General features: G+C 52.8%; 14 protein-coding genes; 3 read left to right on the forward strand and 11 right to left on the reverse strand.

The window, feature by feature from the left end:
• Window positions 1–173: 173 nt before the first annotated feature.
• Window positions 174–1,219, reverse strand: RCC_08512 (uncharacterized protein; the record flags this gene model as incomplete). XM_023773762.1 has 2 exons in its annotated part: window positions 174–973; window positions 1,033–1,219. 2 exons carry the CDS (start codon window positions 1,217–1,219, stop codon window positions 174–176), a joined length of 987 nt encoding a protein of 328 aa, XP_023629530.1.
• A 564-nt stretch (window positions 1,220–1,783) lies between these two features.
• Window positions 1,784–2,224, reverse strand: RCC_08513 (uncharacterized protein; the record flags this gene model as incomplete). The annotated part of the gene is made up of 1 exon (XM_023773763.1): window positions 1,784–2,224. The coding sequence occupies one exon, from the start codon at window positions 2,222–2,224 to the stop codon at window positions 1,784–1,786; it is 441 nt and encodes a 146-aa protein (XP_023629531.1).
• A 308-nt stretch (window positions 2,225–2,532) lies between these two features.
• Window positions 2,533–3,321, forward strand: RCC_08514 (related to toxin biosynthesis protein; the record flags this gene model as incomplete). The annotated part of the gene is made up of 1 exon (XM_023773764.1): window positions 2,533–3,321. One exon carries the CDS (start codon window positions 2,533–2,535, stop codon window positions 3,319–3,321), a length of 789 nt encoding a protein of 262 aa, XP_023629532.1.
• Window positions 3,322–6,082: 2,761 nt separating this feature from the next.
• Window positions 6,083–7,037, reverse strand: RCC_08515 (probable Versicolorin reductase; the record flags this gene model as incomplete). XM_023773765.1 has 3 exons in its annotated part: window positions 6,083–6,217; window positions 6,283–6,609; window positions 6,690–7,037. The coding sequence occupies 3 exons, from the start codon at window positions 7,035–7,037 to the stop codon at window positions 6,083–6,085; spliced, it is 810 nt and encodes a 269-aa protein (XP_023629533.1).
• Window positions 7,038–8,710: 1,673 nt separating this feature from the next.
• On the reverse strand, window positions 8,711–9,970 carry RCC_08516 (uncharacterized protein; the record flags this gene model as incomplete). The annotated part of the gene is made up of 1 exon (XM_023773766.1): window positions 8,711–9,970. One exon carries the CDS (start codon window positions 9,968–9,970, stop codon window positions 8,711–8,713), a length of 1,260 nt encoding a protein of 419 aa, XP_023629534.1.
• Window positions 9,971–11,023: 1,053 nt separating this feature from the next.
• Window positions 11,024–12,013, reverse strand: RCC_08517 (uncharacterized protein; the record flags this gene model as incomplete). The annotated part of the gene is made up of 1 exon (XM_023773767.1): window positions 11,024–12,013. One exon carries the CDS (start codon window positions 12,011–12,013, stop codon window positions 11,024–11,026), a length of 990 nt encoding a protein of 329 aa, XP_023629535.1.
• Window positions 12,014–12,251: 238 nt separating this feature from the next.
• On the reverse strand, window positions 12,252–13,111 carry RCC_08518 (uncharacterized protein; the record flags this gene model as incomplete). XM_023773768.1 has 3 exons in its annotated part: window positions 12,252–12,619; window positions 12,669–12,758; window positions 12,811–13,111. 3 exons carry the CDS (start codon window positions 13,109–13,111, stop codon window positions 12,252–12,254), a joined length of 759 nt encoding a protein of 252 aa, XP_023629536.1.
• Window positions 13,112–14,114: 1,003 nt separating this feature from the next.
• Window positions 14,115–15,905, reverse strand: RCC_08519 (related to permeases of the major facilitator superfamily; the record flags this gene model as incomplete). XM_023773769.1 has 3 exons in its annotated part: window positions 14,115–14,826; window positions 14,895–15,263; window positions 15,328–15,905. The coding sequence occupies 3 exons, from the start codon at window positions 15,903–15,905 to the stop codon at window positions 14,115–14,117; spliced, it is 1,659 nt and encodes a 552-aa protein (XP_023629537.1).
• A 547-nt stretch (window positions 15,906–16,452) lies between these two features.
• On the reverse strand, window positions 16,453–17,266 carry RCC_08520 (related to glutathione transferase omega 1; the record flags this gene model as incomplete). XM_023773770.1 has 3 exons in its annotated part: window positions 16,453–16,662; window positions 16,728–17,167; window positions 17,218–17,266. The coding sequence occupies 3 exons, from the start codon at window positions 17,264–17,266 to the stop codon at window positions 16,453–16,455; spliced, it is 699 nt and encodes a 232-aa protein (XP_023629538.1).
• A 375-nt stretch (window positions 17,267–17,641) lies between these two features.
• On the reverse strand, window positions 17,642–19,291 carry RCC_08521 (uncharacterized protein; the record flags this gene model as incomplete). Its single annotated transcript, XM_023773771.1, has 1 exon — window positions 17,642–19,291. The coding sequence occupies one exon, from the start codon at window positions 19,289–19,291 to the stop codon at window positions 17,642–17,644; it is 1,650 nt and encodes a 549-aa protein (XP_023629539.1).
• Window positions 19,292–19,676: 385 nt separating this feature from the next.
• RCC_08522 (related to glutathione S-transferase) lies at window positions 19,677–20,488 on the reverse strand (the record flags this gene model as incomplete). XM_023773772.1 has 3 exons in its annotated part: window positions 19,677–19,880; window positions 19,933–20,378; window positions 20,437–20,488. The coding sequence occupies 3 exons, from the start codon at window positions 20,486–20,488 to the stop codon at window positions 19,677–19,679; spliced, it is 702 nt and encodes a 233-aa protein (XP_023629540.1).
• Window positions 20,489–20,769: 281 nt separating this feature from the next.
• On the forward strand, window positions 20,770–21,375 carry RCC_08523 (related to Scytalone dehydratase; the record flags this gene model as incomplete). XM_023773773.1 has 3 exons in its annotated part: window positions 20,770–20,800; window positions 20,859–20,956; window positions 21,016–21,375. 3 exons carry the CDS (start codon window positions 20,770–20,772, stop codon window positions 21,373–21,375), a joined length of 489 nt encoding a protein of 162 aa, XP_023629541.1.
• A 986-nt stretch (window positions 21,376–22,361) lies between these two features.
• Window positions 22,362–24,585, forward strand: RCC_08524 (probable peroxisomal long-chain acyl-CoA transporter, ABC superfamily; the record flags this gene model as incomplete). XM_023773774.1 has 2 exons in its annotated part: window positions 22,362–22,851; window positions 22,910–24,585. 2 exons carry the CDS (start codon window positions 22,362–22,364, stop codon window positions 24,583–24,585), a joined length of 2,166 nt encoding a protein of 721 aa, XP_023629542.1.
• A 494-nt stretch (window positions 24,586–25,079) lies between these two features.
• On the reverse strand, window positions 25,080–25,688 carry RCC_08525 (uncharacterized protein; the record flags this gene model as incomplete). XM_023773775.1 has 3 exons in its annotated part: window positions 25,080–25,344; window positions 25,409–25,551; window positions 25,638–25,688. The coding sequence occupies 3 exons, from the start codon at window positions 25,686–25,688 to the stop codon at window positions 25,080–25,082; spliced, it is 459 nt and encodes a 152-aa protein (XP_023629543.1).
• Between the last annotated feature and the right edge of the window lie 990 nt (window positions 25,689–26,678).

Consider the following 26,678-nt stretch of genomic DNA (forward strand, 5'->3'; position numbering starts at 1 on the left):
TCGTTGCATGTAGTGTCTCTCTCAAGACCCTCGTAGGAGTACAGCCGGGGTGCCATCTCTGGTGAAACGGAGGGTAAGCCATCAAAGGATTGACAGCATATCATTGATAGCTTACGGGAGGCATTGTCAAGCCTTTGTTATAAATATCAAAAGCACTCGTGTTGAGCACTTTCTCATGTAGCCAGATCATACATGACCCCGGCTGCTTCTCGAACCTTTAGTTTAGCATGCGCAATGTCTTCGCTTGTCGGCGKCGACGAACTCAGCGAACCTTTCGCCGGTCTCTGCATTTGCTGCGCAGAGTAGAGCTCTKTGAGTCTGGTTGCTGCTGCGAGTGTGGATGATGCAAGATCCAGCAGAAGCTCTGCACTCATCAAATGTGCTGCGACGTCGACGCCGACAGACTGGTGAGTGGCGTCTATTGGGACCAGGTCCGGCTGTATTCGAGGAACCGTAGACGAATATGCGTCCTGGCTACGTTCCGCCGTAGAAGTAATCTCATCGTTGTCCATCATGTCTGGGAGAGGCTCTGGGTCGGAGTCGAAATCCGGATCGATGTTCGTCGGCATGCTATCTCTGCCGTTTGGATGCGGTGCAATGGCGAGAGCACGCCTTTGAGGACCATTTGCGCAGTTACTTGGGTAGAAGGCCTTTGGGTCGGCAGGAGTTGGTGGAATCCTGCGGCGGGCTGTCGATGTTGTCTTGGATGGGGAAGTTCTGTTCTTGCTGTGCTTTCCTCGCGCTCTCGCGGGGTCGTATGGGATCAATCCCCAGTAAGTTTGAAGGCGCCATACAGTTGAAGCACCTTTTTTCAGCTCAAATCCTTGTGCTGTCAAGGCATCTGCGATCTGCTCTGCGGTCTCGCCTCGCTGTGTACGATCTGTGATGTCTTGTTTTCTTTGATCTTGTCCAGCAGTCTTTGATGGCCCAGAGTCGGGAAGCTTCCTTTTTCGATTTGGATACTTCTTGCCGACTTGGTTGAAAATTAGCGAAACGCGTAAAGGAGTGAGTTCTGTAAAGGGATATGCGTACCGCATCTACCCGCTGCACGTTGGCGCAGACCCCATTGAATGCGATATCTTCCGATGGTCTTGGAACTTGTATTGAAGCCTTTCGCAGAAAGACCAGCGGCGATCTGCTCGAGAGACTCTCCATCTCTTGTACGTTGCTCGATCTCTTCGCGCCAAGGCTCAAYGTCGTGTTTGAGGTTACTAGGCATGGTTACCTATTAAGCAGGTCGGTGGTCTGACAGGGAGACTGGGAGGGTGTGACTTCGTTGAGAGAGGTGGTCGGGGAGATTCTGCCGCACGGGCCTTCTTCGGAAACAGCCCAGAGCGCCCGCGGAGTCGCCGACACCACCTTCACCTCACCTGTCCGAGGCCATCTATCTAAAGGAAGAGTGACTCGGGCTACCAGGCACATACCTGCCGGTAGTTTGCTAATGGTCGACACATCAAGCAGTAACTCTCTTTCGATTGCCAGTGTGAGACTTGTCTCGAAGACATGCAAACGATGTGATTGGCCACGCATTGTATCAGGCAACTACTTATGGGAATCATCTCTCAGCGATGTAGCTCTGCTTAAGTTACGTGCTTACTTGACTTGAGCTGATTTATAGCAGTTCTCGGGCCGGAACWTGTCCACTTCTCTTTGCAAACTCAGTGCTCTCCCAAAAGGCGTATGAACTGAAGCTGGCCGCCTTGAACCAACCGGTGGATCTGCAAACCGACATGGAATGGTCCATATCCGCACCCACCGCTCTGTACAGGTCCTGGAAACGCACTCAATAGCCGGCGGTAGACCCGCTCTCAATCATCTCCACCCCGGCGTCTGCAAAGTGGCAGTGTGACAGACGTGCGGGCTCTCGGCGGGTCAATTCCCGCATTTCCTTCGCCAAGTCGTGCAGGGTGGCGACAAGTCGAGGTCGTCTATGAGCATGGCAGAGTTCCAGCGCTTTGGAGACGAGGGCAATGTCTGCTGGGTTGCACGCGATAACGACACCGCACTTGTCGATGCAGCGGGCTAAGGCGTTGGTGTCGTCAAGGTAGCGCTCCAAGACGGTCGTACGTAGCAGCATGGGGAATTGTGCACGCAGTATGGCACCTCCATTTTCACCGGCGCGTTCCACGCAGCGAACTCGGAACGAGGCGTGCGATAGGGTGACCAGCTCAAGGGCTTTGAGGCCGATGGGACTGCAGGCGTCCAGGATAACAACCGTGGGCATAMTGGTCTGGGTCTGGAGAATTCTCGCGGTGAATTGGGTAACTTCTTTCACACTTCCACACTCTGGCACTTTCGCTCCCGAAGCGAGTCTCTTGTAGGTGTCAACATTCTCAGCTTTGGTTCCTCCCGGCCCGTAATCCAGTGGGGACAGGATGGCAGGTGAAAAGTACTCCCCGAGCAGTACTTGCCGAATGGCCCGCGCTCAGACTCCATCTGTATATTACTCCTCCAAAGAGGAATCTGGGCCGGTCCACTTGCTGCTGTCCCACCACCTGATATTCCAGCCCTCCACTACAGACACACCACAGCATGAATGCAGCCAATGCGTCGATCTACGCCGTTCTGGGTGCCACCGGTAATTGTGGATCAGCCTTGGTCCAGACGCTGCTCGCCCAACCCAACAAGCACATCAATGCTTTCTGTCGAAACGAACCCAAACTGAGGCKCCAGCTCGGCGATGGCGATAATCATGAAAGAGTCCACGTCTACGAGGGCAGCCTAAATGACGTCGATCTGCTGGCTGCTTGTATACGGGACTGCCAAGCGGTCTTCCTGTGCGTATCTACAAACGACAACGAGCCGGGCTGCCATATGGCCCAAGACACCGCCGCGGTGGTCATTCAGGCATTACGCAACTCACAAAAGTCTCGTGCAACCAAACTACCAAAGGTCGTGCTGCTCTCGTCCGGGACCATCGACGAACGATTTTCTCTCCATGTACCGTCCTTACTACTCCCGGTTCTGCTTCGCTCAGCATCGCATGTTTATCATGACATCAAAGTCGCAGAGGACATGCTCCGAGCAGAGAGTGATTGGCTCACCAGCATATATATGAAGCCAGGCGCTCTTTCTGTTGATTTATCACGCGGATATGCTCTGAGTACCACTCAGCAAGACGGTCCGACATCTTATTTGGATCTGGCCGCGGCTATGGTTGAGGCTGTGGATGACCCAGATGGAAAATACGATAATCTGAGCATCAGTACTGTATCTACCCACGGGCCCGCCAAATTTCCCCCCGGCACTGTTCTGTGCATCGTGCTCGGCCTGCTGCGACACTATATGCCTTGGCTGCATCCATATCTGCCACGCACTTGATAGCATTGAAAACCGGGCAAACTACTTCCGATCGGGTTCTTTGGACGACYCGAATCAATGGTGTGGAAGAAGGGAGTCACAAGACTATGGACTGTCAAAGGCGTTCAATGTACATGCAAGCAGATACGTGTGACCATTGAAAAGTTTTCAATCTTCAATCTTCTGGCGGCTAAACCGCTTTCCACAACGAACAATCAAGCGATGGACGCAGCTCATACTTGACACTTACTGCTGCCGCCAAACCATTGTCAAGCCGTATTGTGTTTACAACCGCCAATCGTCCATCTCTATCCTTGCATCCGTTGATCATCTCCGTGAGCTCGCTAAGTTCCAGCTTCGTTTCTTGGGCGAGCTGCAAACAGGTCAGATCCCTTGCCCGTGCCTCTGATTCAATCCCCAGGCTAACGCTTCCAGGCTCTGGTAACAGAGGAGGTGCCACTATCATGACGGCCGCAGGATTGTCCCGCAGCAATCCCAGATGAGCTGTCAGTTCTGCCAAGAGTTGGGAACGTAGCGAGTGGCTCAAGGTGAGGTGGAGAATGTACACGGCAGCGTCTCTAACTAATTGCGTCCCCGAAGGCATCTTGTCCAAGATTGTGATTCGTTCGTTGATCTTCTCACTGTTCGGCACTGGATGCAAGTCCTCTCCAACTTTCTGCACGATAAAGTGGAGAGCGGGGGCTACACCCGCAAGAGCAGTGACCAAATCCATGGTCCGAGCTGCTACCTGTATCGCAGAGATCGTCAGCTGTGCAGGACATCATCGAGGGCTTGAGGGTCCACATACATCGACAATGCAAGCCTTGCCCAGGCCGCCCCAGTTCAATCGACACAGAGCTGCAATGACACCATTACTGGGAGCGCAGACAGATGTACGGTATGCTGCCCACTGGCGTTGCAATCTTTCGTCTCCAGCACACATAGTCTCAAACGACTGCTGAGTGCCTCGAAGAAGGGAAAACGCACTGCTGCTTGCGTGATCTCCCCGTGCGCGCGACGCTGCTTCCGTCATATGTAGCGCCGATGGTACAGCGACTTCGCCGAGAAACATGGCACAGTCCATGAGCGAGAAGTCGCCAATGAACGATGCGGAGAGCTCTGTATGAGCGATGCGATTKGGCTGAACTTCGCAGAGAAAGGCCATGGTTGCCATCATGCGAACGACTCGACTGAGTTCCTTGACCGAGACGCCCGCCAGATCGGCAATCTCAGATGCAAGTATGCTGCCTTGAAGAGGAACGAGGGCGAGGATTTGGAATTCGCCCAGCCACTTTAAGCAAGCCAAGATTTGTGCCTTGGATATGGTAAGGTAAGTCAGGGAATTTTTGCATGGTCGAACTGATATTCTCCGGACGGACATACCTGGCCTGCAAGGTGTTTGACGAACTCCACTGGCTGGGTCGGAGCTGCGCCAGTAGTATGCACGATTTGCCTCGRTGTGGACTCTGCGGTCCATGTCTCGGGTTTCTCTGCTGCACTTGATGCCATGGTTTAATGAGGAAGTGGTAAGGTATGTAGTCAGGGGAAGGACGAGCCACAGTAGGTACGATTGTATTCAACATGCTGCCGCACTTGCTCAAAGTTGAGGATTCTCACCGGATCCTACAGACATGCCGCCACCGAAATCCAGCAAGCGAGCATTCAGGCACCGAAACGGTCGATCAGCTAAAGGAACGAGATCAGTGTCTCTCTGCATCGTACCCGCCCACTCTTGATCGGCAAACGTGTTGTTCCCATCTGGTAGCCTATCAGAGAACGAGGCGAAAGCGGGCATATAAACACACGAGGAAAGAACTTCCCATACCAGGAGGAGCTGCATCATTCGGGGTGGTTTTCTTACAACGTCCAGCGCCTTCTACTTGACCCCGAGCAATTGAAGTCGCGTTGTTGTTCATGTCGGGTCAAGAAAGACCGTCCTCCTCGAAATGTGTAGCAAAGCCTTTAAAGTCGGGCCCTTATTTGCAGATCTCCACTGTAGAATAGTACCTACGATGGAACAGGAATTACCTGATCAAGACATCCTCCGACGCTACATGGGTTCGAAAAGGGCACTACTGCAAAAGTCCCACCGCCCCGCCCCGCCCCGACGACGAGAAAGATCGACCCGGTACCGACCGGGGATTTTTCACACCAATTAACATGCCTGGCAAAATATCTTAAAACACCCCGACATCATTGCCATGCAACCTTTTACGGCCGGAAACTACTTCTGAGATCACCCGCGGCGTCGTTTTGTAGAGACACTATACACTCTTTGGGCTTTCGGAAGCGTTTCATCAGCAGAATACGTACCATGCTCATCTACCCATTAGATCCCTCCTTCGCTGGAGCTGTTGGGATTTTTTGGCGATGTCACTTCTTAATCTGGGGAGCACGTTGCACGCTAGATGGCTCCATGGGTATACATACCTAGTCCAAACTGCCTGATATCTAAGGTGTTTTTGCCATTGCTTGGAGATGAGCTTGGATAGAACAGCATCGAAGTACCAAACCGTGATCGTCAGGGGGTTTGGTGATGGCCGATGAATGTCCTCGTCCTGTAACAGAGAGCTTGGAGCTCCACTCTGCGATATTATGAGGCATTCCATGAAACCCATTTCACGTCGCGTCATCTATGGACTCAAGCAGACATTACGACGGTAGTGTTGCGCAACCATTCGATTTCACGTGAACGATCGGATAACAATGGTTTCTTCAAGTCACATTCGCAAGAAAGCCGTGGCATCAACTACCTAACATGTTCGAAAATGGTCTGTGGCTCTCATGCAGCGCCTCCATCAATCCCAAGGACTTTACCATTAATCCATTCCGACTCCTCCGAAGCCAAAAAACAAACAACCTTTGCAATATCTTCCGGATAGCCACACCTAGTCAAAGGCGACACGCCAGCTACGATCTAAATAACCGGCACTTTCGCATCAGCATATCGATCCAAACTTTCCTGGGACAACTGATACTCACATCAAGAATCTGTTTCTCCGTCATGCTATCTGCATTCGGTAGGTAATCCTTGGCCGTAGCGTGGAACATATCGGTCACAATCCCCCCAGGAGCCACCGCATTGACAGTGATTTTTTTCCCGCCACAATCTTTCGCAAGACATCTCACAAAAGTGTTGATGGCGCCTTTGGAGGCGGAGTAGAGTGAGTGGTTTGGTACGGTGAAGGTCGTGGCTGTGTTGGAGCTCATGAGGATGATGCGTCCCCCTTCGCGGATATGTCTGTATGCTTCTCGCGCGACGAAGAATTGTCCACGGGTATTGGTGCTGAATACTCGGTCGAATTCTTCCTATATTCGTGGGATTAATTAGTACATGACGTCTAAAGAAAAAAATCCCACTCTCTGTGGACGAGAAAAACCTTACTTACCTCAGTAACATCCAACAAATGTCCAAAACTCACAACTCCCGCATTAGAGCAAACAATATCCAGCTTCCCAAAAGGCCGACCAGCTTCCTCAAACAACCGTTCAATTTCCTGGACTTTACTAACGTCCGCTTGGATCTTCACGGCTTGAGAACCAGACTTGATGATCTCTTGCACCACCATTTCCGCCGGTCCAGAGGATTTCGCGTAGTTGACGATGACTTTCGCACCTCTTTTGCCCAGTGCAATTGCCATGGCTGCGCCGATACCGCGACCGGAACCGGTTACTAGGGCTACTTTGCCGGTGAGATTGCCTTGAGAGGAGGGCGTTTGTTCTGCGATGGAGCCCATGGTTGATGATGATGATGATTTGGAGGTTGGAGGTTGGAGGTTGGAGGGAATAAGATGTTGGATGTGATGGGGTGTAATGGTCTGGTCGGATGCTGAGATATATGTCTGTTTTTGAACTCTAGGAAACGTAATGGTGAACTCACGTTGTCTTTTTCCCCCTGGAGAGAAACTACCCGTAATCAAAGTCGCCCGAACGGGATGTTTGTCATTGGAGTTCGGGGCCAATACCTCTACCAAATGGGTCTTCAAAGGGTATGTAGCGCTCGGTAGGTATTCGAAGATACACTCCTACTACATTGAAAGTGGCATTTGTACTCTCCTTAACCTCCTCCACCCATCCAGAAACCCTTCACCAAGAAGTGTAACCTCAACACCACATCTCATAACAAATCCACCCTCTCCAAACATCACCAACAAGATGTCTTCTGCGATCTCAAGTCCCATAATTCTCGCCCCCGAATCCCTCGCCATCATCTTAGGAACCTTCCTATCAGGTATCTAGACATCCATACTCCCAACCCAGCAAAAATCTAACAATTTTCTCTCAAAAAAAAAAGGAACATTAATGAGTCTCTCCACAATAACAATCCCAGTCCTTCTCCAAACCTCAACATCCAAACCTCTCCTTCTACGCCAATGGGCTGAAATTTTCCATCGAGGCCATACTCAAGGTCCTTTACTCGCAATTCTCACTAGTGGGACTTATGGATATGCTGCATGGTTACGTGTTACAGCAGGGGAGAATTGGGTGCCTTGTATTGTTGCTGCTGGGCTTACTTTGGCTATTGTTCCTTTTACGTGGGTTTTTATGGGGGGGTTGAATGATAGGCTTTTTGAAGCTGTTGATTATGATGATAAGGATGGGGATGGGGATAAGAGGATTGATGGGGAGATGGTGGAGAGTATGATTGTTTCTTGGACAAAGTTACATGCTGTGAGATCTTTATTGCCGCTTGTGGGTGCTGTGGTGGGAATGTTGGGGATGCTGAGGTATTTTTAAAAATCATGGAATATACCTACCTTACAGCCCTGTGTTGATATTCAAAAAAAAAAGAATGCATTCCCTGAGTAGTTAAGCTACATGTTTCGCTTGATTATTGATCGTACCATCTCTTGTGACGCTCGCTGTACGGACTTATCGAAACTAAGGGTGCCGATGTAGAACAATGTAGGTCGTAACTATAAGCGAGTCGGTGACAAATTGCAAATTCTCAGGCAGGAAACTTTTATCCCCCGTACGATTCACGTATCTGCCCGAACTCTCAGCCATTCTCCGGTGATGCATCAGCAAGCCGAGTGTGAGGGTGCAATTTGCCCATGGGTGACCGACGCTTCAATCTCTTCGACTTCAAAATTCGATTCAAGGTTACCAGCCGAGGAAAAGCTCTGCTCTGCGTCGCTTCACATCATGCAGCAGAGATCCTACATGCAGAGGCATGATCAAAGCGAACGCAATCAACGTCCAAGCGAGGGCGTTGGTGTCCGGTTTCTGATAGGGCAAGTATGCCTTTGTACGAAATCATTGCATACGACCATCGTTAGATGCACAAAGCCTTCATCGTGGGAAATCCTTAGCATCTACATGATCTATTGTGATGCTTCCTTGCATATAGCAGCAGCAGCAGCAGCCAGTGAAAAAATGAAAACCGCAATGATGACAAGAACCATGAATGTCATCTAAGACGCACAATTGCCTTCCTTGCGAGCCCTCGAGTATAATTACTCAAATCTCGTATTAGAGTCTCTAAGAGAGTGCTCAAAGTACTCAGATTATCTGTTCCTGCCAAACGTTTCGCGGCTTCGGAGTGGTCACTCAGGGCACAAGTGGCTTGCTGGAAACCAGGAAGTTGGGAGAGAACGAGTTGTATCGCCTTGCGGCTTGCTGCATCGCTAGGCTTCCTTCCCGCAATGGAGGTTCGTGAATTTGAGTCTTGAAGAGGTACATCAGCCGAAACGGTGGCTTCGTACCATTGAAGTGCCTTGTACAGGGCGAGAGAAATGTGAAATAGAATGTATGCATCTTTCTTGCAATGACACTGCAGTATCTCAACAACTGCGGCTGTTGCCGCTGCATTTCGATCGAGTACAGTGTCCAGATCATGGGCTCCGCTGGATGGTAGGCTGTTGGGCGGCGAGGGTTCCGCTAAAAGTTTGAGTGCACGGACATGACAGCAGCAGGATCTTGGAGGGTCGTGGTTTGATGATTCCCCACAGCTGACCACGTCGTTTTCGGCACAATTTCCCTGTTCGAACAGAGAAGACAAAGCTGCCATGGACGAGCTTTGGCCATTGGTAATTGGCAGTACATTCGTTGGCAAGTCACAGGAGGGTGCATTTGGTATGCCGTCGGTGACTGTGCAGACGAGAAGGGAGGCTGCATCTAACGCCTGTCCGACGGCCTTGTGGGTCTCTGCAGTGTAGATGTCCAGKTCCATGTTGGCAAGCGATGCATCGTATGAGAAGTCTTCGAAGTCGCCAGTGCCGTACAGATCGTTCATTTCCGGGGAAGATAGCATCGACATCCATAAATCATCTCCTGGCGTGGTTGGTTGCGGATTGAGTGGGAGATTGATCGTTGCTGATGAATCGTCGCTTACAGTGGGCGGAGTATAGCTACGATCAGCTGGATCGTTGTCTGTCTCATCTGTGGAGATTATCGCTCTGGGTGATGCTGTAGGAGAGTTGTGAGACCGAGAACTCTCTGAGAGAGCATCCGCCGTGCTTCGCTGTCTCTTCGTTGTCGGCCTTCCGGGACGCTTGGGTACGGAGTAGAAGCATACAATGTTTTTTCGAACGCAACGACGACAAGCAGGTTTCTCTCTGCTGCACCGGGTCTTGGATTCCCCGCAAGAATCGCAACTGCTGCGCACCAGAGGCGCGTCCCACTTGGGTGGAGTTGGGCGGTCCGGGTTTTGGGAAGCGCGCTGGGCCATGTCGAAAGTGTAGGAGGTGATGAGTATGGCAAAGAGCTGTCTTGCAAGTTGGTCTGTCTCTGCAGKAGGGACAAGTCTTGGGCTGACTCACTCCAGCTGTGACTGTTACATTCCTTGATCCAGCAGCTATTTTCAAGTAGATGGTTGCATCATGAAGGGGGAATTGCAGCAAGATTATGTATCGTAGCGCCTACGAAGGATTCCAAAGGCGTGCCTGCTGGCTTCCAGGGTGGTAGTCCAATCAGAAGTCGTGAAGYAGAGCGATAGATGGCCTATCGCCACCCTCTATCATATCTGGCTAGAGTTGAAGAAGACCCTTGAGGTCCCACCATTGGTGGTTTGCATTAGTCGCATCTCCTTGATTGCCTTGATGAGTCCTCGTGCCGTAGCGGGGTATTCTTTGGAGAGGCTTCTGCCCAAAGGCTGCTCCATGGCCAGATACAAGCTGCCACAAGCTCTAGCGCAAACAGAAGCTGGATCAACCCCCTGGTTCAACGGACCCTGCATCTACCTACAATTCAATGTTCGCCCCGAATGCACACGTGGAGTCTGCATTAGGCACATCGGGCTTTTCTCACCGTKTCTGAGGCTATCTCTGCTGGACCGCCGGCGGATTTCGCTGGGTTTCATGTTTCAATCTTGACAACCGTTGGCTCGTTTTGACGAGGATGCACTCGGTACGACTCTCAACACGACATAATGGGATGGAAGACGGGCTCAATGTTGCGTTGCGGACTCTGTTGTAAAGGAAAGGTGGGGGTAGAAAGAGCAAGGGRCGTTGGACTAAGCTAGGTTTTAAGCGCGCGGGATAGAATACCCGCGTGCTAACGAAGTTTACACTAGCGCATATTAGGGCATGCTGTCATCGATCCTTTTTCTTCCTCGCTAGAGACAGACAGCTCACTCCATGTCTGCAGCAACGGCCTGGCTAAACCTCGCTGACAACCAACATGGACATGAAATCAACTGGAAACACTGGTTTGCGCAAGCGCGCCAAGTTGAGCAACCGAAGACCGATATAGCTGCCCTTGGGAGATTCTTCTTTCCTCCCGATCAGTGACGCCCAATCTCTTCAAACATGGCTTGTGTGAAGGCCCAGACACGTTCATCTAGGCCCTTCTCACGCATAGGCCCCAGGACAGCCTGATTGTCCTTGAGCTCCCCGTCGGCTCCGACCATGAAGATTCCGCCTGCGGCCGGAGGCAACCGCTGTAATCCGGCCGGGACGGGGACCCACCCTGGATTCAGTGCATAGCGATCGCTAGTGGCCAAGAAGACGACACGCTGTCCAGCTTCATCCTGCGTGCGTGGGTTGGGTGGATTCAAGCCATTGGCATTGCTGCGCTCCAATCCTGGCGTTTGGACCGGGCCAGGGAACCAATGTGTAATGCTTAGGCGAGGATGGTCCCGGGCGATGCGCTCGAGCGCCAGCGTGCTCATGGTGCACGCATGTCGCGATGCATTCCACAACGACCAATTCTCGGGTTGTCTCAGGTCCAGATCGTCTTCGTTGAGCGGCGACTCCTCACCGGCGGCAAGCACCCACACCACGCGAGCGTGCGGTGCAGCGTCGAGTAGTGGCAGCAGACGCTCCACCAGGCGGATGCGAGCATAGTACCGCGTCGACATGGAGGGGTCCAATCCTTCGACAGTATCGATACGGCCTTCAAAGGCGAAGAACCCTGCAGAGAGGACGATCAGGTCCACTTTGGCCTCGCGTTGTGCCACGGCGGTCGCGAGACGATCCATGTCCTGGACAAGGGAAGCATCGGCATCGATCATGGTAAATGCGCCGGTCTTGGTTCCCTGTCCAGCCTTATCCGTTTCATTGTGGAGCGTCTCGAGGAATGCCTTGTGGGCTGCTGCAGTCTGAGCCCGAGCAGCGCTATAAATGCGGGGAGCCGTTGCTGAACGGGCCAAATGCTCAAGCGCGCTCAGTCCGATGCCGGAAGTTGCTCCAACGAACACAGCCACCAGTCCTTCGCACTGTGGCAGACTGCCGAGAAGCTTGTTGGATTGCTGTACCACTTCCAGGGAAACCATGATGATGTTGATACTTTGAAGATGACTGAGGGAAAGTTGAGTTGCTTCTTGTCTCCTGGTGAGCCTTTTTAATACCAATTATCCTCCCGCCGTTGTGCTCCTTCTGCCAATTCTATCCCCCGCGACCTTTCGACATCACTCGGCCGATGTGGGACTGTCGGGAGGTTTCCCCTGCTGCGATGATACCAGGCGAAGCATGAAGATTGCATTGCATTGTGCTGCATATCTGAGGCTTAGGCTAGAACTTCTTCGCGAACTTCAACTTGTTGAGATCCTCCAGGTCATCAACTCTCACACGGGAGCTGCGCACATCTGGGTTGCTCAAGACCATTTCATACACCTTGGCAAAGTCGGATGCCTTTGTCACCCCGTGCTCAATCGCCTGCTCGTCCACCTCTACGCGGTATCCCAAGTAGATCTCGTTGAAGCGAACGTTGGTCGACTCGTTCTCGCGGCTGGCAGCTGTTGCGAATGGGAACAGAGCACCCTGTGTCATCGCAGGTACCGGGTGAGTTGCAAGGTCACCCTGTGACCCTGTGCACAACGTCCAGGTGCTGTTCGGGTTTCCCTGCTCCAAAAGATAGGCAATGCTGCCCTGGTAAGCGACTACGAGTCGATTAGCGAACTGATCGTTTGGAGATTGAAAGATACGAACAGAGGTTGGCTTCAAAAGACGAGTTGAAGTTGCTGCGAAGCWGGCTCAAGGTGATTTCTTGCAGCGGAGTGACGGTGTATTCTCCACCAACTGTGCCACATGGTCAATGATGAACAACATCTTCAGTACTTTCGAAACATACCGCTTGACCAGACATGCTGAAAGGCCGGAAGTTTCCCAGCTCGGACTTGGTCAACTACACCCTTGACTCCGGTGTCTGACAAGATGTTCGCCTGGGCGAAAGTGATGCCTTCCTTCGCGCGGGCGGCAGTGATGCCCTCAACCGATGTGATGTGCTTGACGAGCCTGTCGGCGGATTCCTGGCTTCGGACGACAGCTAGGACATTGTGCTGCGAACGCAGGGCAGCTGTAACAGCTGAGGTACCAATGTTTCCTGTGGATCCCACCACGAGTACGGTCTCGATTGCGGCTTTGAGAGACATGATGTTGTTGGAAGATTGGGGTGATGATGATTGTGGTGGTTATGATGAAGGTGATGATGGTGATGATGATACACTGAACAGCAGCTGGATCTTGTGCTTTTTATATGTGAAGCCGTCCTGGGACACTTCGCAAAGCATGATCCACTGTGATCTATCATCAATCGCCGACTAAAGCCCAATGAATCAGCAGGGGGGCTTCGGTCTTCCCAAAGATGCGTGCTGAGAAATCAACAAGAGGCCATCTTCCCGCCTTGCATTGTTTGGGTCTTGGCAAAAAATGCCCCGAGCTAACGCGCACGCGCAACAAGGCGTCAACAGAACGTTGATTCATGTCGTAAACATGCCCTCGCCATGGTTGTCTATCGTGTTGCAGAGTGGCGAACAGCAATATGATCTTATCATGCATATGGCATGGTTAACAGACTATTCGTGTATACAACGTCTCAATGCACCGGAGTGAGGTGCGGCTCAAGAGGGGCTCCAAAGGGGACAACAAAGCAAAACGGAAGGATGGCCCCATTGTTTTCCTCAAGGTGTGTGCTGTTTAAGCGAGCCAATCTGACGGCTAGGAACCCAGGTACCTGAATGCAAACGCCACGATCCACTTGGATGCGTTTGAACGCCGTAGGATTGTAGAGTCTTCCCCATCACTGACATAGACAATCATTTTCGATGGCGTTTGAGTGGTGATTTTCTGTGGTACTGGACCTTCCACATTGGGCAATCGAGGAGCTTCATCTACGGCCAAGCAAAGGTGCACCGCAACACAAGTTCCATCTATCTATAAGCGACCCCTGCAAGATCCACTCTAGGGTGTCCATACTATCCTTATAGGCCATGATGCCGCTAGACCTTTTCGGCCTAGTGGAGGAAGYAGGTAACATCTGATATTCAGCCGAGATCCACTTCTCTCTCCTTGCACACGTTCAAGGGCTCGCCATGTATGGGCCTACAGACTATGAAATTCACTTCGACGCGTCGAGACGCCGTGTCTCTACTGTATCTACAGCTCCCCCTTGTCCTCTACCTCCCCACTGCTGTCCTTCCGCGCCACACCATGACCCGGAAGTCTTTGCCTAGGGATCATCAATGCAAGAATCGCAGTACTCGCAGCGCCAGCGATGCTGAAAGCGAAAACGCCCCTGAWACCCGTCATGTAACCTTCTCTCACAGCATCTAGATCACTCCCCGTCCACACCTTTGCAAGATCCGAAGCACCCGTCTCCAAGACCAGACTCGGGGGAATCCCAGGTGCCAAGACCGCGACCTGCTGAAGCATCACGTTGGCCCAAATCGTCGTGGCAGCCGTGACGAAATACGCTCCGCTCATGCCGTTGGTCATGAGCATGATTCCAGTATTGGTTTGGACTTCTGCAGGTGCTGAGAAGAATTGATAGGCTGTCATGGGTATCTGGTTTCCCAATCCGATTCCAAACCCAAGGAGCAATTGAGGGCCGATGTAGCGCGCCGCGCTGGAGTGGACATCCAGAGTGTACATTAATGCCGCACCCGCCGTGGCGAGTAATCCGCTTGCCAGCTGCAGGGGCTGTAAATGACCCGTCTTGGATGCAATGGTGCCGCTCACAACGGATCCCAAGGCGAAAAGGGCGACGAATGGGATGGTGTTGACACCGCTGATGATGGCAGATTGTCCGTGAATAGACTGGAAATATATCGGAAGATAGAACAGGACCTGGAAGTCAGCCAGGTTAACACTGCGGAGAGAGGAAAATTAAATGTTAGCTGATTTTGAAGATCGCTTGAAAATGGCGCGGGCACTTACAGCCAGCCGTACAAGGCATTGGTCCAAAACATTCTCGGCTTCAAATTAGCCAGAGGTATCATGGCATATTGTCCCTGCGACCACTCCCAAGCCACGAAACCAATGGTGAGGACCAACCACACAACCAGGAGAGCGATGACGGCGCCGTCGCTCCATGGCCGACTTTGGCCGCCCCATTGCAGAGCCTGAGTGAAGACGGTCAATGATGCGAGGAAGAGAAAACAACCGGGAAGATCAAGTTGCCTGAGAATCTCTTTCCACGTGGCGGGAGTTGGTTGGATATGCTTGGGAACGTGAAAGTAAAGGAGGATCAGGACGACGATCGGCACTCCGATGGGTAGATTGATCCAGAAGATCCAGCGCCAGTTCCTATGCAAGTACGCATCAGATTCATCGATTCAAAAACTGCATTCAGAATGACCACACAACTCACACATAGGTGGTAAAGAGTCCGCCGAGCAAAGGTCCCAGAACGGTCGAGATCATGAGCACTCCAGTCCAGACGCCAATAAGCATAGGTCGTTGTGCAGGCTCCGCAATATATGTGATCATGAGTACAGATCCTCCCAGAATTCCGGCCACACCCACACCCTGAACCGCCCTTCCAACAATCAGACCGGCGCTGGTGGGAGAAGGGGCGGCAATGAGACTGCCAATCAAGAACACCACCACGCTACCGAGATACATCCAGCGGCCAGAGAAGTACTTGTACATCTTTCCAATGACCGGAGCGCTCGCGCCGACGGTGATGAAAATGGTTCCGCCATACCATCCGATATCGTCGAGTTTGTTGAAGTCGGCTGTGATGGCAGGGATGGCCGTGGCAACGACGCCCAGATCCAGAGCGGCGGTCAGAGTTGCCAGGAAGATGCTGCATAGGGTTGCCCATAGTCGGATGCCTGAAGCGTAGACCGGAGGGTCGTGGGAGATGTCGCTGTGATCTGCTCCATCGTTGGAATCGTTGGATACCACAAGGGAGGTCGTAGAGCGTTCAGTGCTCACAGCTCCCATCTTCTTCCTTTCGTGGCAGCTTCGCGTGCTGGCCGATGGAAATCGAATGTCTCGCTAGCAGCTACGGGAATGTATAAGAACTGTCCCTCGGAGTATCCCTAGCATTAGAGTATGTACCCTAAAGGGCTCCTCCCGCGACAAGAGAGGCATGGATATGATAGTCTCATCTGCAAGAGGACAAAGCATTCTCCCTTCGCTGCTTCGAAAGCCCGAGACCCCGGCTTTTGACGGGAAGATAGCATAAGCAAGAAAAACCTCCCGATGCAGTGCAACTTGTGTGGGTCGCGTGGGGATCTCATGAACCACCCGACGCGCCCCTTGAAGGAGGACAAGCACTTTAGTGTGCAGATCTCATAAAAGAGCCGGTGTGCTGTGCCTTGTAGAGACCCACTTCCTACATGTCTCAGGGGCGCACGTACCATCTCGGCTATGCTGATGTACTGTGGATCTTCTGGAGTGGGAGAATGATTGCAACTTCTTATTCGCAACACGTGTCATTATTATCAACGCTACGGTAACCGCCAACGAGGATGCTATGTATCTCTCATCACGCCTTTGCCTTTGCAATCCAGGCCTTGGTGCCGGCGATAATCTTCTCCTCGTCCCAGATACAGCGCACGCTCGGGTGTGCAACCACCGCTTTGGCCCACTTGTCAAAGTTGGGCGCTTTGGTTGAGAGTTGGTCCAACAAGRCCAAAGGCGCAATGCCATGCTTGGGCAGTGTGTAAACACGCAGAAGCCACGATCCCGCAAGAACCTTGAAATCATGTGCGTTAGCTGTGAAGTTCGAGAGGAGGCGTTCGTTCGTTCGTCTTTGCTCACCTCAGCCAGCGTGAGTTGGCTACTGCCGCCGAAGAATGGCGCAGCATCAGCGAGAAGGGGTTCCACCTCCTTCACCACGGCGTCAACGTAGGCGTGCAATGCAGTCTGCGAATCCTCGTCGCTTTTGGCCGCCAACAGCTTCGCCCACTGGCTCTGAGCTTTGGAGAAGTAGGCGTCCGTGAAGAAGTTGATCCTCGCACGAATGATGGGGCCATTGGGGTCCGTGGATCGCGGGAGAAGTTTGGAAGGAAAGGCATCGGCTAGGAACGTGGACACGATGGCTGATTCCGCGATGATGGTTCCGTTGAAATCAATGGCTGGGACCAGGCCACGGGGGTTGATGGCCAGGTATTCCGGGGTTCGTGGTGTGTAGAGGTCAATGATCTCTTCCTCGTAAGGGACATTGAGTTCCGCGAGGGCAATGTGAGCACGATGAGCCCCTGGAGCGGTGTTAGRGTGGTGATAGGTTGTGAGAAGGGGGTGCACTCACATGGGCAGTTGTGGTTGGTGTATAGCTTGATCTTGGGAGCAACGGCCATCATGTCGTATTTGTCTGTGGTTTAGTGATGAGTAAGGTGAGGTTGGAGACTGCAGTGGAACTGCGGCTAGAACAAGGGCAGAGGCCACTGTCTTGTACTCGAGGCCGTCAGCGCTAAGATCTGATAACGCGAGCACCTCATTACAAATGCATCGACTCCACTCGGGGCAAAGCGTCGGGGGCGACGGTGCGATTCTGTGAGGGTGGAAATATGGGAATTGCTGCCTGTTGGACATGAAATGATACCGTCACGAGGCACAGTGGGATTGTTTTCTACGTGAAAAGGGAGATGGATACGTTAGATGCAGAGTCATCATTCTGAGTAGAGTAGTACACGTGAGGTGAATGAAGGTGAGTGAATAAATCCCCACTCAATTCAACCCAAGCCAAGGATCTGATCCAGGGCAATGTCCGCTCGCCTCTTCTCGGCCTGCAGGACGTCCACCGGCCGCCGCAGCTCGAATTTCATGTTCAGCGGCTTCGGACGCGAGGCGACGCCAAACACGAAGCCGGTGGTCACGTCGATGTCAAGCGGACCRGTGGGCACAAAATCAAACGCCCAAATGACCTGGGCCATGGTGATTTCCATCTGCTGGAAGTAAAAGTCCTGGCCGGGGCAGGCACGTCGGCCAAAGCCAAACGTATACAGAGCCTTGCGATGGACTTCGGGCGCCCCGTCCTTGATCCCGAGCGGGTGGTGAAGGTATCGCTCGGGCACGAAGCTGTCCGGGTCGTCGTAGAAGGCGGGATCGCGCTGGATGGCCCACACGTTGGTCATGACGGTGGTGCCCTTGGGAATGCGATAGTCACCCACCTGGACGTCCGCCACGGCCTCGCGGGGTAGCGGGACTGGCGTCGTCGCATGCCATCGCAGCACCTCCATGATGCATGCGTGGAGATATGGCAGTCGCCCGCGTTCCACCCGCTCGGGTAGACCCGCCGTGCCAAGCTCGGCGTCGACTTCGGCTTGCACGCGGCGCAACACGCGTGGGTGCGCCGTCAGGGACAGGACAATTGTCTCGAAGCTCGCGACCGTGGACGCGAAGCCCGCATCGAGCAGACCTCCCATCATTACCATGATCTCGGGCTCCGACAGACGCAGATTGGCATCCACCTTGGGATCCGCCGCCTGACGGCGCAGAGCGGGAATGAGTCCATGGAACGAGCCACCACGATCCTGCCCGGCGACCCGCATCAGCACCCCGTAGGCGTCCAGCACGGCCTTGCGGACAATGGGCGCCTGCTTCCTCCACCCCGTAAACCAGTCGGGCAGATATCGAGTCAACGGGATGATGTCGGCCGCACCCGAGACCATGATATCCTCAAAGATGACGGTGGTGTGGTGGTAGTTGTGCACAAAGTCCCGCCCAAAGGCCTCGACTGGTGCTCCCGCCATGACAGCGACGGGGGTGGTCACAGCCCATTGCGCCAGTGCGTCCGTCCACGGCACATGGCCCTGCTCCTGTGCGCCTGCATTGTTCCTGGAGGAATCCTGGTACGACATGTAAATGTCGTGCACTAGACGCATGCCAATTGCCTGCGCCATGGGAGCCAGCTTCAGCAGTCCCGCGCCGACGAGGTAATCCTTGGTGACGGCTCGCAGCCGCATGGCGTAGTCGTTGCGCATAAACACTGGGTGCACATGCTTGCCTTCCGGAATGACATGTTCCTGCGCGACGTAGCGTGGCGGGCGACCCGACATGGCAGCGCCGTTCTTGACGAGCACTTCGTGTACGAGAGCGGCATCGTTGAGCACCACGGCATCCTGGGTTCCGAGCCGGAAGCCGACAATAGGGCCCCACCGCTGCGCCCACTCCCCAAACGCCACCCAGGGCAGTCCTCGTGGAATCTGATGAAGGTTGCCAATGAACGGGAGACTCCAGGGTCCGGGTGGGAAGTTCTTGGGGCGACGGAACACGCCGGCCAGCTGCCACGCCAACAACAGGATAAGAGCCAGTACAGCGGCCGCCTTTACGTTCACGTCTGTGAAAGCCATGTTCGATTCGATGTGGGTGTCAATGGCCATCTCGATGTGAGAGGCCAGTCCTTATACTAACCACAGCACATATTGCCCGGCCTGCAAAGAGAAACACAACGCAAACCCCCCGAGGCTGCCAGGCAGCTTGAATTGAGCAGCGGTAGCATGTCCATGTCGGTAAGTCCCACGCAGAGGAAGCAGAGCGCTGTCAACGGCAGCTGTGGTTCCATTCGTCTCGAGTCTCTCCGTGCCATCGACGACCGCTCTCTCAGCGTTGCTATCACTCGGAGATGCACGTCACTACTTTGAAAAACGTCGACTTTTGCATGTAATTGTGGGAAGAAATTGATTGCTATTGCGAGGTACCATACTACTACAGCGGTGTTGCGTCAGTCTCCATCTCGCTATGACTCTCCCGCAGGCTTTCTAAGTTTCAGCCAGCCATCCTCCGCTTGATGTTGGCCACAATCGCCTCTTCATCCCAGATGCCTCCGCTCACGCTGGGATGCTCCATGACCTTCTTCGCCCAGGTGTCGAAAGCAGGCGCTTTCTCCGCTAGTTCGGTAAGAAGAGTCGGTGACAAAAGCCCATTCTTGGGAAAAAGGTACGCCCGCAAGAGAAAGGAGCCCGTCAAGACCTGCAAGGCGTCAGTTTCGGGCCGTGTTAGAACTGCAGTCTGCGCCACAAACCTCTGCAAGTGTCAGTTCGCTAGACCCGCCAAAAAATGGTGCCGCATCTGCAAGCAAAGGGTCGAGTTCCGTGGCAGCTGCATTGACAAAGTCCTTCAGCACGGCGTTGCGCTCCTCATCCGACTTGCAACGGTGAGCACTCATGAAAATGGGCTGCACTCTGTTCAAGTACGTGTCGACGAAGAATGAAATGCGAGCACGAAGGAGTGGTCCGCTCGCAGTTGTGGACGATGGAAGCAGGCCCGAGGTCGATCCATGTTTGTCTGCGAGGAACATGGCAATCACACCAGACTCGCTCATCGTCTCTCCATTGTAGGACAGGGCTGGAACTTTTCCTCGGGGGTTCACAGCKAGGTACTCGGGTGTCCGAGGCTTGGTGATGTCCACAATCTCTTGCTCGTAGGGGACTTTGAGCTCGTCCAGTGCAATGTGCACACGGTGAGACCCTGTGAATAGTGTTGTATTAGTGCAGTGCTGAGGATCGAGTCAGTGGAGATGACCTACATGKACTGAGCGGGTGCGTGTAAAGCTTGATCTGAGGAGATGTGGTCGCCATTGTGATGTTCTGTTTGCTCTGTCTGCTCTGCTTTCCTCTTCAGGGATACCAGACGCTGGCAACGGCTTCCCACGGGCTTTATCTTGCTCAATGGTTCATACACATTACAAAGCACGCGGGCCATCTAATTATGGCCCGTCCATATCGGTGGGTTTATGTACCCGTTGCCGGCTGGTTTCTATTGTGAGCCTGCTATATGAGCAAGTGAGATTGACCAAGTTCATTTCTGTATCATCCAACTCAAGCCGCACGAGACTCGCCTGCATCACCAAAATCCCAATATGGTTTACATGAAGCAACCACCGGCAGACGGTACGCATCCATTCCAATATTCTTGAATCGATTCTCGAGTAACTAACTACACCAACAGATGTCATCGCCTGCCAAACAGCCATGTTTGAATGGGCTGAAAGCTACGATACCAAAGACTGGGACCGCTTCCTAGCCAACGCCGCTCCAACCCTCCTCGTACACTTTCCCTTCCTTTTCCACCCCTCAAATCTCCCCACAACTAATCCCCATCCCAGATCGACTACCGCCTCCTCATGGACAAGTACTGGGAAGCCATCCCCTCAGCCGAGTTCATCGAAATGGTCAAAGACCCCGGATTCCTCGGCAACCCCCGAGTCAAATCCCAGCACTTTGTCGGCGTCTCCCGCTTCGTGCAGGAGAGTGAGGACTACATCATCGGCACGCACCAGATGCGCGTGACGCATCAGAGGTACAAGGACGATGAGTTGACTGAGGTGCAGCGTAGGGGACATGCTTCGGGGAATTGTACGGTGCATTATAAGCGCATTGAAGGCGTGTGGAAGTGGGCTGGGTTGTTGCCGGGTATTCGGTGGAAGGAGCATGAGTTTGATAAGATTTTTTATACTTATGATTAGATTGGAGATTGGAGATTGGAGAGGCAGAGAAGTCTTGAGGGGATGGGAATTCAGTTGATTTGGACGAGGTCATTTGCCTCTTTTTTCTCGGTTTGAATGTCATCTCCTATCCTGTGATTCAGGGGTATCGAGCAGATGAGCATTCTCGCGGTGGTGTCGCTGTGTAGATACTACCAATCACGCCCGTTCTCCACTGGCTCTTCGAAGGAAGACTATCGGTGTAGACTCTACGCTATGTGACTGGCAAGGACTGTAGATACCCTTGCATGTCGTTCTGCTGCTGTAGATACCCCTCGAGATATGCGATCGAACACCGCTAGATTCGTCGATTACATTGATTCTCGATGTTGATGTGTGCACGCCCCCCGTAGCTGTAAGACCGCCATGACCTGGTATTGTGCGACACAGCAGGTCGCTGTGGCATGCCCAGGAAGTGGTGGCTAGTTTGCAGTCGTTGATTTGAATGATCACCGCATGGCGACCTCTGTCTCGTGCTTGGTTGCCCTATGGCGAAGCAAGATCTGGGCACAGTAKTAGAGCGGCAAGGGTACGGTTGGTTGCTAGGCTGTAGTGCCCTTTGACATCCATCACTTCGAACTTGATGTCAGGAGAATGTCTGTGGCAGGATTCTGCGCCGATGTACTACTGAAAGATGAGGAGATTCCAACGACGTTGTTCCACGGCACTAAACTTTCAAGTAACATGTTTTTCACAGATCCAGGTATCTAGCATCGATAGTTAGCAGTCATCTGGCTGTTGTCGTCGAGCTTTTCAAAAACTACACTACCCCAACCCTAACCCTCTCACAAAACTCYCGAAATATCGCCGGCCAGGAAGCAACGCCGAGGTGACGGATTCGACGATCACATGAAAGATCGCGTTCGCATTCATCTTCCAGGTCGCCTTCCAAAACCGTTCCTCCTAAACCATGCGCCGGATCAACTCATTTACGTGACCTCAACCTTATCCACCACAGCGCCGCCACGATGGCAGGTCCTTCGACCTCGCTGCTCCCACCCGGCGTATCGAATCGCTCTCTCAAGCAGATCGTCACAGATCTCACYTCTCTATATGTCAAGAATCGAACGCGCATCTCACGAGCTGTGTACGCCGCGCTTGTGGTAGCTCTCATCCATCGAATCCGAACGGCGATCAAAGAGCAGAAAGCAGCGGCCGCGAGAGCCGTGGAGAATCGGCGCAAGGGACAGACGGGTCGTGAAGATGGGGGTAAGAAGAAGGTCGAGTTGAATCGAGAGTTCTTTCGAAATCTAGGACGATTGTTGAAGATTTGTATACCTTCGTGGAAGAGCAAAGAGGCGAGGTTGTTGCTGAGCCATTCGGTGTTTCTGGTGTTGCGGACGTTGCTTAGCTTGTATGTCGCGGAGCTGGATGGTCAACTGGTTAGTTCGCTGGTGAGAGGGAAGGGGAAAGCGTTCTTGAAAGGGCTCGTTTGGTGGCAGCTTGTGGCTATTCCAGGTATGTCGCGACTTCTTCGCGGTGTGATGGTCAGTTGGTCGTCTAACGGGTCGTGCAGCAACATTTACGAACAGCATGCTTCAGTATCATCAGACGGGACTCTCTCTGGCATATCGAACTCGGTTGACGAAACATATACACGATCTATACCTTGGGAATATGACCTTCTACACACTCTCCGCACTGGACGACAGGATCAAGAATGCCGACCAACTAATCACAGTCGATGTTACCAAGTTCTCAAACAGCCTGGCGGAGCTATACTCCAGCCTCTCCAAACCAGTCCTAGACCTCTTCATCTACAACTGGAGTCTTTCTCGAAGCGTTGGTGGTGAAGGCCTCTTTGCCATGGCCTTGCTTGTGCAAATGAGCGCCAGTTTGATGCGGGCATTGACACCTCCATTTGGGAAATATGTCGCAGATGAGGCCAAGCTGGAGGGAGAGTTCAGAGCTGCCCACTCACGACTCATCAACTTCAGCGAAGAGATTGCACTGTACGACGGCCATGAGGCAGAGAAGGACACAGTCGACAAAGGTTACTTCACCCTTATCAGGCATGTGAATCGAATACTACGAAGGCGCCTCTATCATGSGATAATGGAGGAGTTCACGGTCAAATACGTGTGGGGAGCGCTTGGACTGTTGCTCTGTTCAGTGCCCGTGTTCTTCAACGGACCTAGTGCGACACCGGGCAGTGCGAGCGCTGGCGACCGCACTGAGATGTTCATTACAAACAGGCGACTTCTCCTTTCGTCCAGCGATGCCTTTGGACGACTGATGTTCTCATRCAAGGAGATCTCAGAATTAGCTGGCTACACAGCTCGAGTCACAATGCTGCTAGATGTCATCGCGGACATTCAACGAGGTCACTTCGAGAAGGCACTGGTATCTTCTGCCTCGACAGAAGCCAATGCTGCAGTCTTGAGTGGGCGTGGCGAGACGGAAGAAGGAGAAGACATCAAGTTTGATTCTGTCCCAATCGTCTCTCCCAACGGGGACATCCTAGTCCAAGCGCTATCTTTCCACATCAGCAAAGGCGACCATCTCCTGATTGTCGGTCCCAATGGATGCGGCAAGAGTAGTCTATTCCGCATCTTGGGTGGTCTCTGGCCAGTCTATGGCGGCATGGTCCGGAAGCCTCCAAGCGAAGACATATTCTACGTCCCGCAACGACCATATCTAAGTAAAGGGACGTTGAGGCAGCAAATCCTCTACCCAGATACCCTGCTGGATATGCGAGCCAAAGGTGTGACGGATCAAGAATTGTTCGACATCATGAAGATTCTAAGTCTCGAGAGCCTACTCGAGCAAACCACTCCCAAATCACAGCTCGACCTCACCGCATCGCTGAATGTAGAGCACGAATGGGCGGATGCCCTGAGCACTGGCTACCAACAACGCATCGCAGCAGCCCGGCTTTTCTACCATCGCCCCAAATACGCAATCTTGGATGAGTGCACGTCTTCTCTGACTCCCGAGGTAGAGAGGATCATGTACGACGAAGCGAAGCGATTGGGAATCACCCTCATGACTGTATCACACCGACGATCTCTATGGTCATATCATGGTTGGATCTTACAGTTCAATGGTCAGGGTGGATATGTCTTTGCGCCGCTAGATGCGGAACAGAGATTGAAACTTGAGGACGAGAAGGAGGAACTGGAGATGCAGCTTAGAGCTGTGCCGGAGTGGGAGAAGAGGATTGCTGAGCTTGAGGCTGGTGCGCAGACATGATTTGAGGATGTTTAGCAATGAGGGTTAGAAGGGATGGACGACCTTTGGCCGCTTGCTAGTATCTTTATCCTCGGAGGATGTCGATTATGTGATTTATGCCATAACGAACTTTGGAATTGCTTCCGATCTCTAGTCTCCTTGCTTTTATCTATGGCTTACTCCCGGCTCTTCCAGAGCAGAGCGCCTTTGTCGCAATCGATTGTACCTTGTAAATGGTGGCGGGAGGGTAGAACCAGTCCTGATGGCCACTCGCTTCTATTGCCAGGGGATTGCAAGAAATAGCCTGCGTGACTTCAATGTCWTCTAATCATGCTGTGATGGACGGCCGGCTCTCCATGACGACACGTTGTTGTCATCTTCCTCCGTGCATATCAGTGCCTCTTGGTCACCGTTGTTGAAGAGAGATGGCAAGCCGTTCATCTCCCTCTTAAGCCATGGATCCAGCTCCACCTTTGGGTATCATTCGCAAAACGTCCCAAACAAAAGGGAAATTTTCAGAAGTTGGGCTGCTTTTGTTGCGGCGCGCCTTGCCTGAGTTGTGCCACATCCAGCACAAGAGTGTGTTTCTGCGGGGGTCGCACTGCTGTACCCAGGCCAGCAATGCTAGCTAGCCAGGCGTCCTCATCCGCATCTTGGGTATCTGATTCCGCTTCTCCCATGTGTTGACCCTGGCCACCATTGCTGTGGACTGTTCCCGGTGCGGTTGTATGGGTGTGATTAAAGTTGGACTCGTTGGGATGCAGGACATCTATCATATGACTACGCCGGAATGTCAGAGAGTTCCTATCCTCATTCATAGGATGTGAGAGGCAAGGATACGTACTCCGTCGCGTTGACAGTGATGTGTTCCAGAGCATCCCGCTCCCGTTGCAATTCCTGCTCATCTGGCTGTGCATGCGCATAATCGAAGCTGTCGGTGGCGCCGTAGGAGATCTGATCGGAGCCGAGGATACTGTCGAGGTCGCCCTACAAAATGGGAACGTGCCCGGGTYAGTTTCCCCACGGATTTCGAGGGTCGAGTATGACCAAAAAAAGTCCCCAAGACAACTCACATCTTGCGAGGCATGCTGCCGCTTGCCCAGACACGAGCATACTCCGCCCATTGAGGGGACGAGAAAAGAATGTGCAGATGTCCGACGCGATCGCCCACCAATGTCAGCTCAAAGACTCTCCCACTTCGGCAACTCCCCCTCTTCCTCCAAAAAAAGGTGTGTAGTGGTCGGGGGGTGTGGATGGTCTCCCTTCCCTTCCCGCTCGTCTTTGGGTTCGGCTGCACCTGCAGATCATCCATAGGGCTGAGACGGAAGATTGCTTAGCGCGTTTCGTCACGGGACGCGAAGGACGGGCTTTTTTCCAACGTCTCTTCGTCTTCGTCCGGCTGAACATCATACATCATACATTATTGGCCAGCGGTCAATGAGTGAATGACTAGCACCCATATCTCACGGCATGAGCGTAGTGACCCGGCTGACAACAGTCGAGAGAGCTCAGCCAAAGTTCGTCCATATTGAGCTGATATGCACAGGAGTCATGACTATATTAATCTTCCCGGTGAATCGGTTAGCCAATACTCTTCGACTGGTCGCTGTTACAACACTCCGACAGCCAAGAATGAGAGTGCTTGCTCTCACCTCGCCATGCAGGTCGACCACTGAAGAGAGTCCAAGCGTACTCGCACTCCGAACAGGACATGACCTGTTTGCTCTCGCGCTGCAGCGTCTCATCCATACGTACGACATGTATCAATGCCGGCTATAAGGACGCGCTCCACGGCTGGACATTCCTTGGTGCTACCCATCCAACGCAGATCYCAGGTACATCCTGCAAGGGACCGTGCGATCATCTACATGCCATCCCGTGCTCTCGGAATGGGGCGTCGGCATATTTGTCTGCCTTCTTTACTCGTCATCTCGAATGGCAGGTAGTTCATTGAAACGCTGCGAATGCCAGTAAGACGTCGTACACTTTCCCATTCCGTGTGCCAGCCCTCCCTCCTCTACAGTCGCTAAGATGCCTAAAAGCCAATATCTGCAAGGCAGGAACGCGCTCCGGTGAGTGGGTGGCTGAGTGAGACCCTCCATCTCAACACTCTT

Source organism: Ramularia collo-cygni, assembly GCF_900074925.1.
Source record: "Ramularia collo-cygni strain URUG2 genome assembly, contig: RCC_scaffold14, whole genome shotgun sequence".
In the NCBI taxonomy this organism is placed as follows: Eukaryota; Fungi; Ascomycota; class Dothideomycetes; order Mycosphaerellales; family Mycosphaerellaceae; genus Ramularia; species Ramularia collo-cygni.